This window comes from Tubulanus polymorphus, chromosome 7 (assembly GCF_964204645.1).
Source record: "Tubulanus polymorphus chromosome 7, tnTubPoly1.2, whole genome shotgun sequence".
Classification (NCBI taxonomy): Eukaryota; Metazoa; Nemertea; class Palaeonemertea; order Tubulaniformes; family Tubulanidae; genus Tubulanus; species Tubulanus polymorphus.
Genome location: NC_134031.1, coordinates 1,319,999 through 1,336,452, shown reverse-complemented (window position 1 = coordinate 1,336,452; position 16,454 = coordinate 1,319,999). Strand labels below are relative to the sequence as shown.

Below are 16,454 nucleotides of genomic sequence, written 5' to 3'. Positions count from 1 at the left end.
AACAAGGAACTTACATGATAATTCCTCGAGTAAATACCTGTCATTTAGCAAGGTTTTGTCATGAGAATAAAACGACACATACGTGTTCATTATTCATCTTAGAATTTTTCGACTGTTTAGTTAGGTTTATAGCAACTATCAAACTGAGGTCCTATCAAATATAGAGGAGCATTCTATTCTATAAATGAGGAAATATGAACAGTGTTGATTAGTAAATTGTCCTAGCTATGTTTTGATAGCTATATTGTCAGTTTTACAATATATGGGGCCTGATTCAAATCTGCGCATGATGCATTTCCGATCTCGAAAAAGTTATCAAATTCAGCTTAATTGTAAATATCTCAGCGATCAGTTATTTGTAATTTACCTAGATATATGGATAAATGAAATATCTATACGATGATACTCAATATATCTTAATTAAAAACACCTTCAAAATACTTAGCATTAAACGTAACAATGTTGAGAAAATAACATTGATAATGTTTGAAAACCTCAGGCAAGGTTGGTAAAACTCTAGCTGTCTTACTTAAAACTCTAGTTATCTTGTAAAATAATGTTAATGGACATGAAAAAATTAAGGTTGATTAGTTAATCTCAAGCTTTCCAGTTTGAATCTGTAGGTATTATTAGTTTTAATGCTTTTATGTTGAACTGTTTTTCGAATACAGTTCACTCATGTGTTAACGAGTAACTTACAATTCCTGAAATACAAAGCAGAGTTTGCGAAATTTCGGTTTTCTTTTAAGAATAATATTTAATGAAATGAAATTAGAGATTGATTATTTGAGAGAGCGAATTTGTGGATTTATGGAGTTTTAATGTTTATATGTTGGAGATATGTTATGTAGTTCTTTGATGATTGATGATACATAAACAGAGTATCCTAAATATCTCTTACATTGTCATTTGAAGAGTTGATATGGTAAAATGATTCATATTTCATGAAATAGCCAAATGTCACTTATGCCTGGTGACTTCATGAATTGTCAAATTAATAGTCTTAGACATTCAGACTGGTCCCAATTGTCGGTGTTTTATGGGTCAAAGTTTACAATTCTTTGTGTTATTTTATTATTATCCTATTGATTCAAATTTTCTGAATCAGTTGTAGTCGAAATGTTTTTGGTGAATAAAAACCTTGAAAAACCTTGCAGTAGCAATTGTGATGTTAAAGGCTAGTACGGTAATCTTATTTTTTGGATAGCTCATTATAAGGCTAAAAATGATACCTTGTTTTTCCTGATCGGCCAGCTGTCATTTTGTAAATAACAATGATATTTGTAATCAGTTAATCTCTATAACTGCCGAATCTGTTATGGTTAGCTTGGTCATGATTTTAAAGTAATACCTATTAGGTAGATAGGCGGCTGGCCGGGTCAACTTTTAAGAGTAAAAATGTAAATCAGATTGATTCAACATTAAATCTTACGCTTTCCAGGGTATTCGGCCAGGTTTACCTCTGGTTTTAGTGCGGGGAGCCATGGACTCTAACAGTTTAGAGCCCATGGTTGTGGCCCATAGACATTTCCGTTTAAGAGTCTATGGTTGGACCATGGTTGTATAAACTCTAGTTTATAGTTTATACGTCCATGGTTGGACTGTTTTTGAAATACAGTCCACGTGTTTGAGGAGCTTACGTTATAATTCCTCGAGCACAAACCTGGCATTTTGTATAATTGTTGTATGATAATAAATGTTTGTTTGAAATTCTTTTTTTTTATTTGTTTAGTTAATTACCTATTCTGAACTTTTTTAGTTGACCAGTCAGTGGTTTTTTTGCAATCCACCTCTTTTTTCAACCCAATATTTCCACCAGCATTGTCCGGAGACGAGGATGTGCGGAAGACATGATGATGCGGTTATATCAATGGCAATACAGCTTAAACCGGACACAACTTGTTGACCGGTTAGAAGCAAGTGTTTAGCTGCCGAAGAGTATTGTGAAATCAGAAATCTTTTTGATTGGCTTTAAAATACTTTTTAAAACGACATGTTCATATCAATTGAATCATTACATGGGTGTGTATAAACTCATTTATAGTTTATACGCCTATGGTGGTTGGACTAGTTGATTTTTAAAGTCCACGTGTTTGAGGAGCTTACATTATAATTCCTCGGATACTCCTGGCATTTTCTATAATTGTTGTATGAGAATAAATATGATTGATTTTAAAAGTTGTCATTCGTTTAGTTATGTTCAATATAGCAAATCCTGGATTGAGGCCTATCGTTTAAGAAAAACTGTTTTAATGAAGAAATTAAATCGATTTAAGAGTTAAACCTTTTTTATGAAACTCCTGTGTTTTATTCTTGTAATCTCGCCTACTTCTTTTTTTCAACCGAAAAAAATAATCTCACCACCAACTGGTCTGCCAACAAGCTTAGATGTGATATCAACAGCACAATTAAACCATACGTTGTCGACGCTCAACTCGCAACTGGCAACTACTAAAGCAACTGGCAATGTCATCTCAGGGCTTCCATAAAATACAGCAGTTTTGCGGTACTTCAGTTCATAAATGCAGAATTTTTCAGTTGATCCACCGGCCGAGCGAAATAATTTGTGAACTATCTCGGTATTCTTACTGTGGCACGCGAGTAATAAGTTAGTTCACAGATTCACCGTTAACGATTTGTATAGACGCAGCACTTGACGGTGATTGGCACGTAAAATGTCAACAAACATGGCTGACAGAAGTGGTTCAGAACCGGCTGTTCAGCCACAAAATAACCCTTTATCGAAGAAACTAGCGAAAATTCTCGATACGAGACTCGACAATGACAAGGTTAGATACTCATCTTTTCAATGGGTTCATCTGTTTTGGTTTCAGTTGCTCGGTTTTGGAGAAATAATAAAAATACACTGAGATTCTGAGTTAACCCCCTCTCGGACTCGGGTTCTCCTTCCTTCCCACCCCACCAGCCTATTTCTGTTTCGGATCAGTTGCTTCAAAAAAAGTTGTCTTGAAACTTAAAAATTTCTACTCTTCATTTTTCCAGGAAATGTTGGAAGCGTTGAAAGCTTTGTCGACATTTTTCACAGACAATAATTTAAGAACAAGGCGTAATTTACGCAGCGATATCGAACGTCGAAGTCTCGTAATCAATGAAGATTTCGTCGAATCATTTCAGAAAGTTAACGAGGTAACCTTTTAATCGCTAGATTTTTAATTACTGGCTCCCATATGAAGTTAGGCCTATGTAGTATTTCTGAAAGATTGATTTCACATGTAGGCCTATCATATTATTGCAGCAACTTGATGGAATTTATTCCGATGTGAAAGCTATGAATGATTGCTGTTTAGATATGACTACAAGATTGAAAGTAGGTCCACAGTTTAACATCTCGATTCCGTCCAAAAACCATCTTCAAAATATTCTTTGATTCAAATATCACGAGAAACTACGGCAATGCAGCTGTTGCATTCTCCTGTATGTTTCAGCAAGCGAAAGAACAAACGCATGACCTGATAAATCAAACTACGCAACTTCAAACAGAAAGGTGAGATTCAGTTTACCCGTATTTTCTATGCTGTGAGGTCAGCACCATGAGTCAGTGCTGTGAGGTCTGCACCATGAGTCAGCGCAGTGAGGCCTGCACTGTGAGGTCTGCACCATGAGCCAGTGCTGTGAGGTCAGCGCTGTGAGGTCTGCGCTGTGAGGTCTGCACCATGAGTCAGCGCAGTGAGGCCTGCACTGTGAGGTCTGCACCATGAGTCAGTGCAGCGACGCCTGCACTGTGAGGTCTGCACCATGAGTCAGCGCAGTGAGGCCTGCGCAGTGAGGTCAGCAGTGTGAGGTCTGCATCATGAGTCAGCACAGTGAGGCCTGCACTGTGAGGTCAGCAGTGTGAGGTCTGCACCATGAGTCAGCGCTGTGAGGCCTGCACAGTGAGGCCTGCACAGTGAGGCCTGTGCAGTGAGGCACCAAGGGAAATTGAAATACTGATTATTATTACAGTCAGGTGTTAACAATGAAGTCTCAAGTGGCAGATGCATTTTTATCCAAATTCCAACTTTCGCCTGATGAGATCAATGTACTACGCGGAAACAGAAACGGAAGCTTACACAAGGTATGAATTATTTAGATTAGATTTTCACCACATGCCATCTTTTATAAACTTTCATGTTTGTTTTATTCATGGTTTTTTCTGTAGGAATTTTTTGTTGCTCTCGAGCGAGTGAAACGTATTCACAACGACTGTAAAATACTGTTACGCACAAATCATCAAACTGCTGGGTAAATATTTTATATTAGGCTACAATAATGTGATCCTAATTTCTCCTAATCGGGTGGATCATTTTGTAAACTGCAATAGAATCTGTAATCAGTTCATTTCTATAACTGCCGGGTCTGTTATTGCTAGCTTGATCAGGGTAGGTAGGCAGCTGGCCGGATCAACTTTCAAGCTCAGCAGAAATGAGAAAGAACGTATCTTATAGCTTCATTGAGTTAGAATTTTTCACCCCGGGTAAATAGAGACATTGAGTAATCGACTTTGATTATTTCAGGTTGGAAATCATGGAATCAATGGCGTTACATCAGGAATCATCGTACGAGAGACTTTATCGCTGGGCACAAAGTAAGTACATTGTAATTAGATATTCAGTTTGATTAATGAAACAGTTATCATTACGTTCATGTATTTAATTTTATGAATACAGATGAATGTCGTGCGTTGAGTGGCGATTCACCCGATATCAGCTCCCTCTTGTGTCAATCGATGGAAGCGTTGCAGGATCGGCCGGTGTTATTCCGGTATACTCTCGATGAGTTCGGTACAGCGAGACGCACTGCTGTAGTTAGAGGTTTTATAGATGCTCTGACGAGAGGCGGTAAGTTAAACAAAATAAACTATTTGTAAAGGGCGGTAGTTCTCGTGATATACGGGATACGCAAAGTTCTAATCATTTTCAAGCCTCCATCTGTGTGATTGAAAACATCGGAAGTTCATTAAGTTCATAGGAAGATGTGCGGGATAAGCAAAGTTTTGCTCAAACATCCTTCATGACTTAAACCCACAGTTACTTCTGTAAAAAACAGTTTATTGCCTTACAGTTTAGAGGTTCAACCTAAACCTTATCATCAGAGAAATAAAATTACAAAAAATACAATTGATGATGAGGTTTAGGTTGAACTTCAAATTGTAGCGCAATAAACTGTTATTTACAGAAGTAACTGTCGGTTTTATTCGTAAACTCTACACTGAGATTTACATCAGTTCACTGCAGTCATCCTTCATGACCTTACTTAACATTATTTCATCATTATTTATACTCGGTATCATTGTGTCGATTGAATAAAGTTAAATTCTGTTTTGAAATGATTTAATGACATCAGGTCCTGGAGGAACACCTCGTCCGATTGAGTTACATTCCCATGATCCACTGCGTTATACCGGTGATATACTAGCATGGCTTCATCAGGCGGCGGCTTCTGAGAAAGAACATCTACAAACATTGCTGAGATCGTGCACATCATTGGGTGAGTTCTTTGAAATTCATGAATACCGGTCTATATGAGGAACCCCTTTGTGAGGATTCTCATCATACCTCTAGTGTCCAATTCTGTGTTTTATATTTTTTGTTGTTGATTTTCCATATGCAGAAGAATTACTGATGAAAGGTAAATTATGTTGAATTATAGATTTGATGGTTTAGGTTCCTCGAAATATACCCAAAGTTAGATACTTCAATAAGCTTCATTTACTCTTCATAAATTAGTTATTTAACTGAATGAATCTTGCTTGGATTTTCACATATTCTGGTTATTGAGTTTCATTCTGTTGAAATGTTACCCAAGATCCTATTCTGGTAGATGGAATGAGTTATTGAATTGAAAGTGGACTCAAACTTGGCCAGCATGCTTCCTCTATAACTGACTCAATTCTCTGCTGATGACTGGAACTTTCAGCCCTAATGCTAATGCTAAATCCATATTAATGATTTCACTGGAGTATTTTTGTAAATCTGCAAACTGTTAATTCTAGCCACTGGTGAAATGGTTCAGGATGTATTGGGACACATCACTGAGGGAATTTGTCGACCATTCAAGGTAAGATTGAGGCAGGGATTTTTATCTTTGTCAGTTAATACATGGATCATAGGGTGTGTATTTTATACATAGCTTCTGTCTGGTACATCAGTGTATGATGATTTTCAGGTACGAGTTGAACAAGTCTTAATCTCAGAATCGGAGGCTGTAACTTTATACAAGTTGACAAATCTGCTCAAGTTTTACTTTCAAACAATAGGGTAAGAGAGAGAGGGAGGAGTGAGAGAGAGGGGGAGGAGTTACTTTGTCTTGCATCCTACAGCAAAATCTTTCACTCTATCAAACGTGATAAAGAAAAGTAAATTTTTCAGACAAATTCTTTCATCAGATGCGTCGTTGCTCACTACCCTCATGGAAATGGAAACTTTAAGCTTGAAAATGTTTTTCAACAGTTTGAATTGCCACGCTAGTAAATTAGTCGAGAAAGTGAGTATAATCAGAGCTAGTTGTTAAATATTCAGTCTGTAGATCTGTGAATGAAATCAATAACTATTTTTCAGGTTGAATTACCTCCAGCTGATCTCAGTTCACCTCCATCATTACTAGAAACACTTCAGTTACTTCAGGATGTGCTGGCGTCTCACGATTCTTCAGTTGTGCCTCTTGATGCCCGAAAACAAGATTTCCAACAGGTTTGATATCGATTTTATCAACTCAAGTGACCAGGATCATTGAGATCAGGAAGTTCCGCAGTTGTGAATCAAGATTTGAGTCGGAGTTAAAAGATTTGGAAATGAACTGATTTTAACTCTCACAACTGTGGAACTGGACCTTACATTTTACCTCAGGTTTCAAAGAATAAAAGCAGAAAACCTCAATGATTTCTCTTTTTGTCACGAGTTATGTTAGTCAGCTATCTCTGGAGTTAGGCTACAAGGTGAATTACTGTATGATTTTGTATTCTATGTATTTTCAGATTCTGGCTAGTTTAATAGATCCGTTGTTGCAGATGTGTTCAGTATCCGCGAGTAAATTAAACACTATCGACATGGCGACGTATATGATAAACTGTATTTACTCGATGCAGACGACTCTAGCTTTGTACGAATACACGGATCAAAGACTAGAAATGTTACAAGCTCAGGTAAAAGATAAACTCAAAATTCACAGAAAATCTCACTGGGAAACTTTTTATCAACCAGTTAGAAGTCAAAACTAGCCACTGCATTACAACTCTCAGGCACTTACAGATATAGGAAAATCGGGCGATTTATTTTCTTGAAAATTCAGGGAATTTGACCTTTTTTCGTGTCTTGTTTGATATGTGATGATTTACTCAAGGAATCTCTAATTAAGGAACAGCCTCAGAGTAGAGAATATCTTAAGAATTTAATCAGGGAATTTTTGGTCAAGGGTCCGAGAATATCGGGGGAATTTTGGATGTCCCAATCTATCTGAACTCTGTTCCATATTGCAGTCTCTTGATCTCTGTTCCATATTGCAGTCTCTTGATCTCTGTTCCATATTGCAGTCTCTTGATCTCTGTTCCATATTGCAGTCTCTTGATCTCTGTTCCATATTGCAGTCTCTTGATGTGTGTTTTGTAGGTTGAAGCTCATATCGATACACTAATCAGCGAACAGGCGTCGTTTGTTTTGAATCGAGCCGGACTCGGGCAGATTTACAACACGATCCAATCGCATCAACCGAAACACGGATCATTATCGGTTAAAACAGGAATGGATGGAATCTCGATTAAATCAGCTATGGTAAATATCTGCACTCAGTACAGGACCATTCAGTGTCGGCGTGTAGTCTACCATATTCTCATTGAAATTTCAGTATTTTGATCTGGACCCAGTTCCACAGTTGTGAGTTAGAGTTAACTCTGAGTTGAAATTAGTTCATTTTCAATGAGTTAACTCAGGGTCAAATCTTAACCCCGAACTGTGGAAATGGACCCTGAAGTTTTTGTTTTCTTTCTTTAACAGAATCGTTTTGATAGTTATCTAGCGTCACCCGATACTCTAGTCATGCCTCAGTGTACTCTATTACTCAGTTCCTCTATCAGGTAGGTCGTCGTAACGATAGTTGTCATGGTTATTCGATCATCCACGATTGTTATAGTTTTTAAACGCGTTCCGCCGTTGTTTTATTCAGGGATAAAGTACGTAGAGAATCGGCTGAACTCTTGTCGTCTGCTTACGGTCAGATGCATGCGGCGATTACGAGTCGCGATAATGATTACCGCGATGCAGCGACGATCGTACCTCGGACGCCGGAACAAGTGAAATCTTTACTTTCATAACTACCGTGCACTTCACTGGTTGAACGGAGAGTCAGGTGCTTCATCTGAATACAGTGAAACTTAGACGAGTCATCAGAGTTGGGACGATCATTTTGTTGACTTCTACAAATAACAACTTTACACTTTAATAAGATAAAATCCCACTATTTACAGATTAAAAGAATTTAAAAACCAGAATTTATTTATTCAATCTAAAATATATGAAAGACACGACGTTTCGATCTCACCCTAGAGATCATCGTCAGGTGTGGGATAGTAGGATTTTATCTTATTATCCGTTCTTATTATCCATTCACCACGTTTGAGTGTGGTCATCGTTCCTTTACACTTTAATTGAATTGGAAATCAGACTTCAGTGATGACTTCTCCGATGACGACTCAAGTGAGTTTGACTGTGCTGTAAATTCTGTGCTATTTATCGTAAAGATCTATTCTAATAATAATAGAGTATGTTATATCGAATATAATGAGAAATAGTTGATGTCTGTAGATTTGTTCAATGTAGGCTCATTTGATTGATCGATTCTGGTTGCAGAAGAGTCAGTGATTAAATAGGAGTTGGGTCACGTTTTATAAATTGATATCAACTTTAACCAGGGGGTTAACTCTACTGGAAGTGAATTAAGTTACCCCCCCCCCCCCAGGTTAAAGTTAATACCATTCTTTTAAACCGGCACCAAAAATCAGAGTGAACTCGAAATAAATAACAGAAACTCTTGAATAGTAATTATTTTATATGAATATGATTTATTACCTATAGCACCCGTGAAGATCTGACTATCAAATTGACGATGAAATATTCACAACTACTTAAAAGATTCCTCATCAATATTGATACAAAAATAAGTTACATTTAATTGGACTAGAATCAGAAAATACTCGTCGATTTAATACAATCCTTATTTATTACGATCATAAGGCAACAACTAATCACCGGCACTAAACGGGCAGAATCATAAAAATGCAACTGATATAAGTTCCCGAGGTTCCGAAACGTTAGCGTTGATTCTAAATTCAAACGGTTAAACCTAGATAACGCGCTCGACTCAACCAATCATCTCGCGCCAGATAGTTACCGCAGACAACGCGTTTACCATTGAACGACGATCTACCGTGAAGATTACGGAAATTATCGACGAACATCACCGTGCCTGGTTTTAGTTTTAACCAGTATTCGTTCTGCTTGTTGTGGATGATCGACGTCAATGATTTCAACGCTTCGTAATATTCATCGATGACGTCTTGAGGAATTGTTTTTAAAGCACTTCGATCGTAGTTATTGTATCTGAAAACACAAATAGAAATATATGCAGCATGTTTAGCAGGGATCTAACAGATCAGACAAATAAGGGAATTCAGTTTTTGGTGTTTTGTTCTTGCTGGTGACGAGTGACACGAGGAACCTGTTGTTTACATACAGCCCCTACTGAGAATATCTTATGATTTAAACCGGGAATTTGAAATTTTGGTGTCTGGTTGTTTTTGCTGGTGACGAGTAGCACAAGGAACCTGTTATTTAGATACAGCCCCTACTGAGAATATCTTATAATTTTAACGGAATTTTTGACAAGCGTCAGAGAAATATCCTGCAATTATGGTTTGAATTGCCTGATCTGAAAGAGCCCTTAGGTAAGTTTCATATCAAATTACAACCGATAACTGTAGAACTAGGTCGGGGTGATTTGAAATAAAAAGTGAAACAGTTCGACGACGAGGCTTTACCTGATTTGTATAAGTTGTTTAGTGAACGGATGAAGATCCAGAATCGGTGCTAAACTGAAGATATGATCACGACTGCCTTCATCGATATATTCGTGATGTACGGGTGTGTTCGCTAACAGATTAAACGCATCAGGGTTTGTTTTACGCAGTTCCTCGGCGCAGTAATGACCGTCGACGAGTAAACTCTCACCACCGTCCCCGTCGTGGTATAAACAATGAAATACTTGAATTCTGAAAATATAGTTCGTTTTCAGTTGTAAATTTACCCTCCGATTCAATTGAAGAAAGATTTCCATTATATATTGATCAGAAAAAAACCCACAATTCAGAAGTGAAACTATTAAAGAGAGTATTGAAATTTTATTCAATTCTATGAACCATCATTTTCAAAATTTTGACGAGTTTTGAAAATGGCTCATAGAATTGAGTTCAAATTTTAATCTTATCTAAAGTTTTTTATGTCGTAATCTTGGGTTCTATCTTATCAGTACGTAACAAAAATTGAGGCGAACTGATAAAACAGTCTGGTTTTGGAACATTAACAGGAATTCTAGCGTAAACAATGTTAGCTAGATCGATAAATGTAGATGATTATAGATAAGCAAATTTTTCATAGGGGTCAAAGATTAACAAAATTTTCCACTTAACCCAACTTGTATCGATCATTATATTGTCTTCATTATCTTAGGCCTACAGTAAAGTCTAGAATAACTTCGAGAAAGAATTTGTAATGCCCCCAACATACTCATACTATTTACCCAACTGTACCGAACTGACCCAGTAATTTCCGGATTTGTCAAACTCCCTGAATTTCATCAAATAGAGACGATTTGAAGAATAAAACCCACAATCAAAGGAAAACTGTAAAGAGGATTTTGATGTTTCAACTCAAATGCTATGAGCCATTTTCATAAGACGTCAAAACCTGACCTTGACTGCATTTCCTTTTATGACAACTAAAACTATTCTCATAGTCTTGTATTTTACAAAACATGGATCAATCATTCTATTCTCTCTCTCTCTCTCCCTCTCTCTCTCTCTCCACATGTACCCGGTGATTGATCCATGTTTTGCATTTTACAAAACATGGATCAATCATTCTATTCTCTCTCTCCCTCTCTCTCTCTCTCTCCCTCTCTCTCCACATGTACCCGGTGATTGATCCATGTTTTGCATTTTACAAAACATGGATCAATCATTCTATCCTCTCTCTCCCTCTCTCCCTCTCTCTCTCTCTCTCTAGTATCACTGATTGATTTTACCCGGTTGTATGTTGATAGTATGTGGAGTCTGTATGAGCTCCGATCGCGTGATTCGTATAAGCTGTATCCGCTCGTTTTCCGTCTGCCGTGAAACTCCACATTTTCCCGAACGTCGTTTCCATCACCGAACAAATACGCTCGGAGGCAATCTGCGTCGATTCAATATCCGGCTTCACCTATTAATGAATTACAGAACTTAACTGAATGTACATTAGTTCTAAGTTAATCAGTGTTATACTTCTCAACTGACAGCAAGTGAATGAATAATGTTTGAATTGGACACTTCTTATCTCTACGCCAATGAAAATGGTATTTCATTTCTGTAACTCTATGCCAGTGAGGGATCATTCATTTATTACGTACGCATGCAATTTGACTTTCTCTACCTCCCCCTGTACGCAAAATCAGCCATTTTTTCATATACATTAAGCATTACAGTACGCAATTGCACAGAGCCCCTCCCCTAATGCGTACGTAATAAATGAATGATCCCTGAGGATAAATTTCATTTCGCTATAAAAGGAATAAACAAGATTAAAATACCTCATCAATGAAAGCGTGTCCGTATTTCAGCAAATTTGTCAGGAACAATTTCAAGGATTCGTCATCGTTTAGAAAATCGGACAGTTTCACTCGTTCCGCCGGCTGTTCATTGATCCTCGCCGTGTTCCACAGATACTTCTCCACGCGACCTTCACTCGCTTGACCGAGATTTACACCGCAATTATCCCTTAACCAGGACAACGAATAGTTGGTTTCGTGGCTGTCAGGCCCTGCGAAAAAAAACGAGAAGTGACCAATTTTAGATGTTCCTTTCTCCACGACCATGGATGAGTATGAACTTAATGAATGGCCTTTAACTATGATAATGTTATAAATGGCTCGTCATTCTTAGCACTTTAATGTTTATACAGTAGACTGCGTTTACCCTGAGTTGATTACCTCAGACTATGGGGACCCTGGACTTACGAGAGAAATCCCACAATAACGAAGCCAAGATTGAAAAATTCTACTCAGAATGATTATATTTGAGGAGCGACAACTGTTAGCCAACATCAGGCATACTGTACTAACAATTGTTAGCCGTCATCAGGCGTACTGATGCCAGTTGTTAGCCGAAACATCGCTCCTCAAATATAATCATTCTGATATCGAATTTTTCAATCTTGGCTTCGTTATTGTGGGATTTCTCTCGTCATCATCATACACGGATATTGTGTATCTTCTCGTCTAAGCCTGGACTTAGTTTACCCCAAAATCGATATTGAGAATTTAATGGTCGCATTCTGCAAGCGGAATCTACTGGAGCATTGAAAAACAAACTCACATTTTAGAGTCAGTTTCTCATTATTGATATCAGCGACTGTTGGTTTCACGGATGGATCGATGTCGTAATACATGATTTTACGCTGGAATGTTTTATGATTGTAGCAAGCCTCGCAGCGACAATGATCACGTAGCCATAGATACGATAGTTTCAACGGCTCGCCATCGTATTCTACTTCTAAATGTCTCGGATGGTGATGAACTGCAATAAAACCTTTAAATGGATTCTGTTTTAAATGAAATTTTTGGAATGATACGTTGATTAAGATTGAACCTTACCTGTACCAGCACCGACAGCAGAACTCAAATGACGATGACTAGACCTCATCCATAATAATGTTTCGTTTGTGAGAATCTTTTTGGTAAATTTCAACATCCTGCACAGAAAAACTGAAGACATTTACTATATTCATATCCTATTTAGGCCTGTCTAGCAGTCTGTCTAGTAGGCCTACTGTGGGATCAGGGAGCTTGCAACTGTTAACTGCCAACAGCAAACTGTTTATCAGAACTTTATAGCAGATAAATTTACAACATTAATACAAGCGAGGTATTTCTGTGATATTTAGAATTTATTTGCAGTTCGAATTTAGCGCCAGCTCGCAAGAACAACCCGGAAATAAAATCCAAACCAGTTTACAAGACCCTGTGCTGTGGTTTTCTCACTGACAGCTCGTAATAATCATGGTTTCAACTATAGAAATCATCAATAGATTTAAATAAACTACTTACACGTCAATAGTTTCTGTATCTATGGAATAGACAGTAGTACAATGCTGTACCAGTTGGCAGTATCAGATGACAGCTGTCACGGCGGCTTACTCGACGACCTTGAGGTTTACTCGCATGCCGCAGGTAGGAATACTCGTCAGTGTCAGATGTCAGGTGCTGCCCCTAGAAAAACCATTGACGGCGAATACTTGAACTAACTAAAAACTTAGAGAGCTTTCCACAATTACCGGTTGTCCCTGGAACGATTCTGTAGATGAGTAAAGTAAAGGACACGAATATGAAAAACTGGCTGTCTTTGCCGTGTAGTTTACAGCAATTACGATTAGATATTACTTTAGTTTGTGGTCAGTCATTCAGGTAAAAGATCAATTTAGAAATTGAAGTTTGACAATTCATTATAAATAAGTCCATTTTCAATAATGATTGAATGAATGTTCAATAATCAGATAATATATGTCCACACACATCAATGTTGACCAAAAACCAAGCACCGGCCTACCTAATTTAGAATGTTGTCATTCTCGTTTGCTGATTGATAGATTTTTCAATTAATTAAATTTCAGATGGAAAGAAGTTCAGAAAGGTGAATGGAGAAGTGTTTTACGAGATAAAGTTTGGACGTTGAGACAAACGGAGAATTCTATCGAGTATATCATTCACGACGATGATAGCGAACCGTTACGGACCGAATCCGAAAACCAACAAATATTACGAGATTATTTCCAACTCGACGTCGACCTCGTTAAAATATACAATCAATGGGTCACCGATGACCCTAATTTCCGCGCGAAGTCCGAACATTTTCCCGGAGTACGAATTCTACGTCAAGATCCGATCGAGAACCTGTTCAGTTTTATCTGTTCGAGTAATAATCATATAAATCGTATCGGTTCGATGGTCGATAAACTGTGCGTGAATTACGGTGAATTCGTCGCCGTCGTCGACGGAGTTGATTATTACAATTTCCCGCGCGTCGATAAACTCGCCGGCGACCGAGTCGAGGACGATCTCAGACGTCTAGGTTTCGGTTATCGCGCGAAGTATATCGGCGAAAGCGCTAGATTTATCGTGAAAAACGGCGGCGCGGAGAAATGGCTGTTTGCGTTGCGCGACGCGTCGTATGAAGACGCTCATAGTCGACTTACTGAACTTTGTGGCGTCGGAGCAAAGGTACGTGTGGTAGAATGAACGGATAAATCATCACATAGTCTGAACTGATTACCACGAGTCTGTAGTAGCAGTCCGGGTGCGGATCCAGGATTCTTTCTTTTCTCAATACGGCATATTGTTTGGCCAAACATAAGATGATATGGTACCGATTATGTGATACTGTCCGCACGCTTTGTCTTGAGTATATTCCTTCAAGAAAATGATTAAAAAAATTTTTTTTTGGTAGCTGAGCAGGAGGGTCACGATCCCTGAAACCCCCTCTGGATCTGCACCTGCAGTGTCCATCAATATTGCCTCTGGTAATCATTTGCCTCGGATGACCAAATGGTAAAAGTTTCCTTAATCCAATTCATGATATTTCAACACATAAATCGCTTCAACTGCTCCAGAATTCATCCCATTGTCGCTTCGAATACCTCAGAGTTTTCTGAGGTATTCATGAAATAAGTATTTAAATCAGTTTTAAAACATTTTCTAAAAACTGTATCTTTCGCTGTAAATATTCTCGTCATATTTTGATGCTATTATTCAGGTTGCTGATTGCGTGTGTCTAATGTCATTAGATAAACCCGGCGCTATCCCTGTTGATACTCACGTATGGAAGATCGCATGTAGAGACTATCGCATCAAATCACTTCAAACTGCCAAATCTTTGACTCAAACAATTTATAAAGATATCGGTAAAGTTGATGAATTGTTTCTGTTTCTGGGCCCCTGAAACCAACATGTTCACAGCATCTATATTTTCATTTCTATATTGATTCAGGTGAATTTTTTCGTAAATTGTGGGGTGAATATGCTGGATGGGCACAATCTGTAAGTAAATCCTACCCGACAGATTTCAAATTCGAAATAATTCATTGAATATCTAATCGATTAAGTTATTTCTATTTTTCATATTTCAGGTTCTATTCAGCGCCGAATTGAGACGATTTCAGGAATTGAAAAAATCTTCTACTACAGAAAAACGTAAAACGAACGAATCAACGAAGATTAAACGAAAAAGAAAGAAATGAACATTCTTTGTATTTTATACTAAAAATTAAATGCATTTATATTCAATGTTTTAAGTTCAATTTTTTTCCACTTTGTTCTTAGCATTAGTAATAAAAATCTACTTGTGTAGTTCATGTACTTGTTTCAAGTAATCTGAATCTTCTCATCGCAGCTGTAAGTTATAGATAACACTAGTTCAAGGAAAGATAGTTTATCTTCTATGTTAGTTCATACAATTCTCCACTATTAGGGGCAGTCATACGTGAGAGTAAAGTTCCCGCGGGTGCGCGTCAATTTAAGGCATTATATGAAGGATGTTAGATTTGGAAACTACAGTGGAACCTCATAACAGCGAATTTCACGGGACCAGTAAATATATACTTGTATCCAGTATGAAATTAGTTAAAAATTGTGTTACTCTGGACGAATTTCTATCTTCGTTATATCCGATAAATCGCAGTATCCGAATTCGTAATAACGATGTTCCGCTGTATATCAATCAGCTTGGATGACTCGGTGAACAGTTTGATCCAATTCACAGGATTGGATCTAGTGTCAAACCTACGAAGAACCGAGATGCCCCACCTGCAACATTTAGGCAACGAACTGCATTTTATTTTGATTGTAACTTACTAATTGAATTCCATGAAAATTACTTAAATCTTAATCTCTTATTGTCCTTGATGTAACAAAAAATTCAATTTCAAAAAACTGGATAAATCTTTATCAAAAGGTCTAAATGTAAATCCCTCCCGGTAGTATATATTATAAATAGTATGTTGTAAGTAACGTTTGTTGTGTTTCAAATGCTTTTATTTTCTGGTTTTTCTCTAATTAATTGTAAATACTGTTTCTCCAACGAGGAAATGGTTGGAGTGTTTCCTACTGTGGCATGCGAGTGTTTCCTACTGCGGCATGCGAGTGTTTCCTACTGTGGCATG

The 16,454-nt window shown here is 37.6% G+C and overlaps 3 protein-coding genes across 8 annotated transcripts; 2 read left to right on the top strand and 1 right to left on the bottom strand.

Moving 5' to 3' along the window:
- The first annotated feature begins 2,675 nt into the window (after positions 1-2,675).
- On the top strand, positions 2,676-8,710 carry LOC141908983 (conserved oligomeric Golgi complex subunit 6-like). Of its 3 annotated transcripts, XM_074799296.1 has the most exons (18): positions 2,676-2,789; positions 3,004-3,147; positions 3,257-3,328; positions 3,447-3,505; positions 3,964-4,075; positions 4,160-4,242; positions 4,515-4,585; positions 4,668-4,838; positions 5,344-5,487; positions 5,611-5,628; positions 5,993-6,057; positions 6,166-6,257; positions 6,369-6,483; positions 6,558-6,689; positions 6,974-7,141; positions 7,605-7,766; positions 7,989-8,068; positions 8,158-8,710. In XM_074799296.1, the coding sequence occupies exons 1-18, from the start codon at positions 2,676-2,678 to the stop codon at positions 8,303-8,305; spliced, it is 1,950 nt and encodes a 649-aa protein (XP_074655397.1). In that variant the 3' UTR covers positions 8,306-8,710. The 3 variants fall into 3 exon arrangements, with proteins under 3 accessions (XP_074655397.1, XP_074655399.1, XP_074655398.1); XM_074799298.1 differs by lacking the exon at positions 3,257-3,328; XM_074799297.1 differs by lacking the exon at positions 5,611-5,628.
- A 353-nt stretch (positions 8,711-9,063) lies between these two features.
- LOC141908987 (trimethyllysine dioxygenase, mitochondrial-like) lies at positions 9,064-13,440 on the bottom strand. Of its 4 annotated transcripts, none has more exons than XM_074799303.1 (7): positions 13,348-13,440; positions 12,895-12,992; positions 12,617-12,829; positions 11,833-12,062; positions 11,290-11,465; positions 10,028-10,258; positions 9,064-9,590 (listed from the first exon to the last, which is right to left on the bottom strand). In XM_074799303.1, exons 2-7 carry the CDS (start codon positions 12,989-12,991, stop codon positions 9,320-9,322), a joined length of 1,218 nt encoding a protein of 405 aa, XP_074655404.1. In that variant the 5' UTR covers position 12,992; positions 13,348-13,440; the 3' UTR covers positions 9,064-9,319. The 4 variants fall into 4 exon arrangements, with proteins under 4 accessions (XP_074655404.1, XP_074655406.1, XP_074655405.1 ...); XM_074799305.1 differs by having other exon boundaries at positions 12,617-12,817; XM_074799304.1 differs by having other exon boundaries at positions 12,895-13,005; positions 13,348-13,431.
- A 123-nt stretch (positions 13,441-13,563) lies between these two features.
- Positions 13,564-15,558, top strand: LOC141908990 (N-glycosylase/DNA lyase-like). Its single transcript, XM_074799311.1, has 5 exons — positions 13,564-13,704; positions 13,911-14,517; positions 15,050-15,197; positions 15,284-15,333; positions 15,423-15,558. Exons 1-5 carry the CDS (start codon positions 13,601-13,603, stop codon positions 15,531-15,533), a joined length of 1,020 nt encoding a protein of 339 aa, XP_074655412.1. The 5' UTR covers positions 13,564-13,600; the 3' UTR covers positions 15,534-15,558.
- The last annotated feature ends 896 nt before the right edge of the window (positions 15,559-16,454 follow it).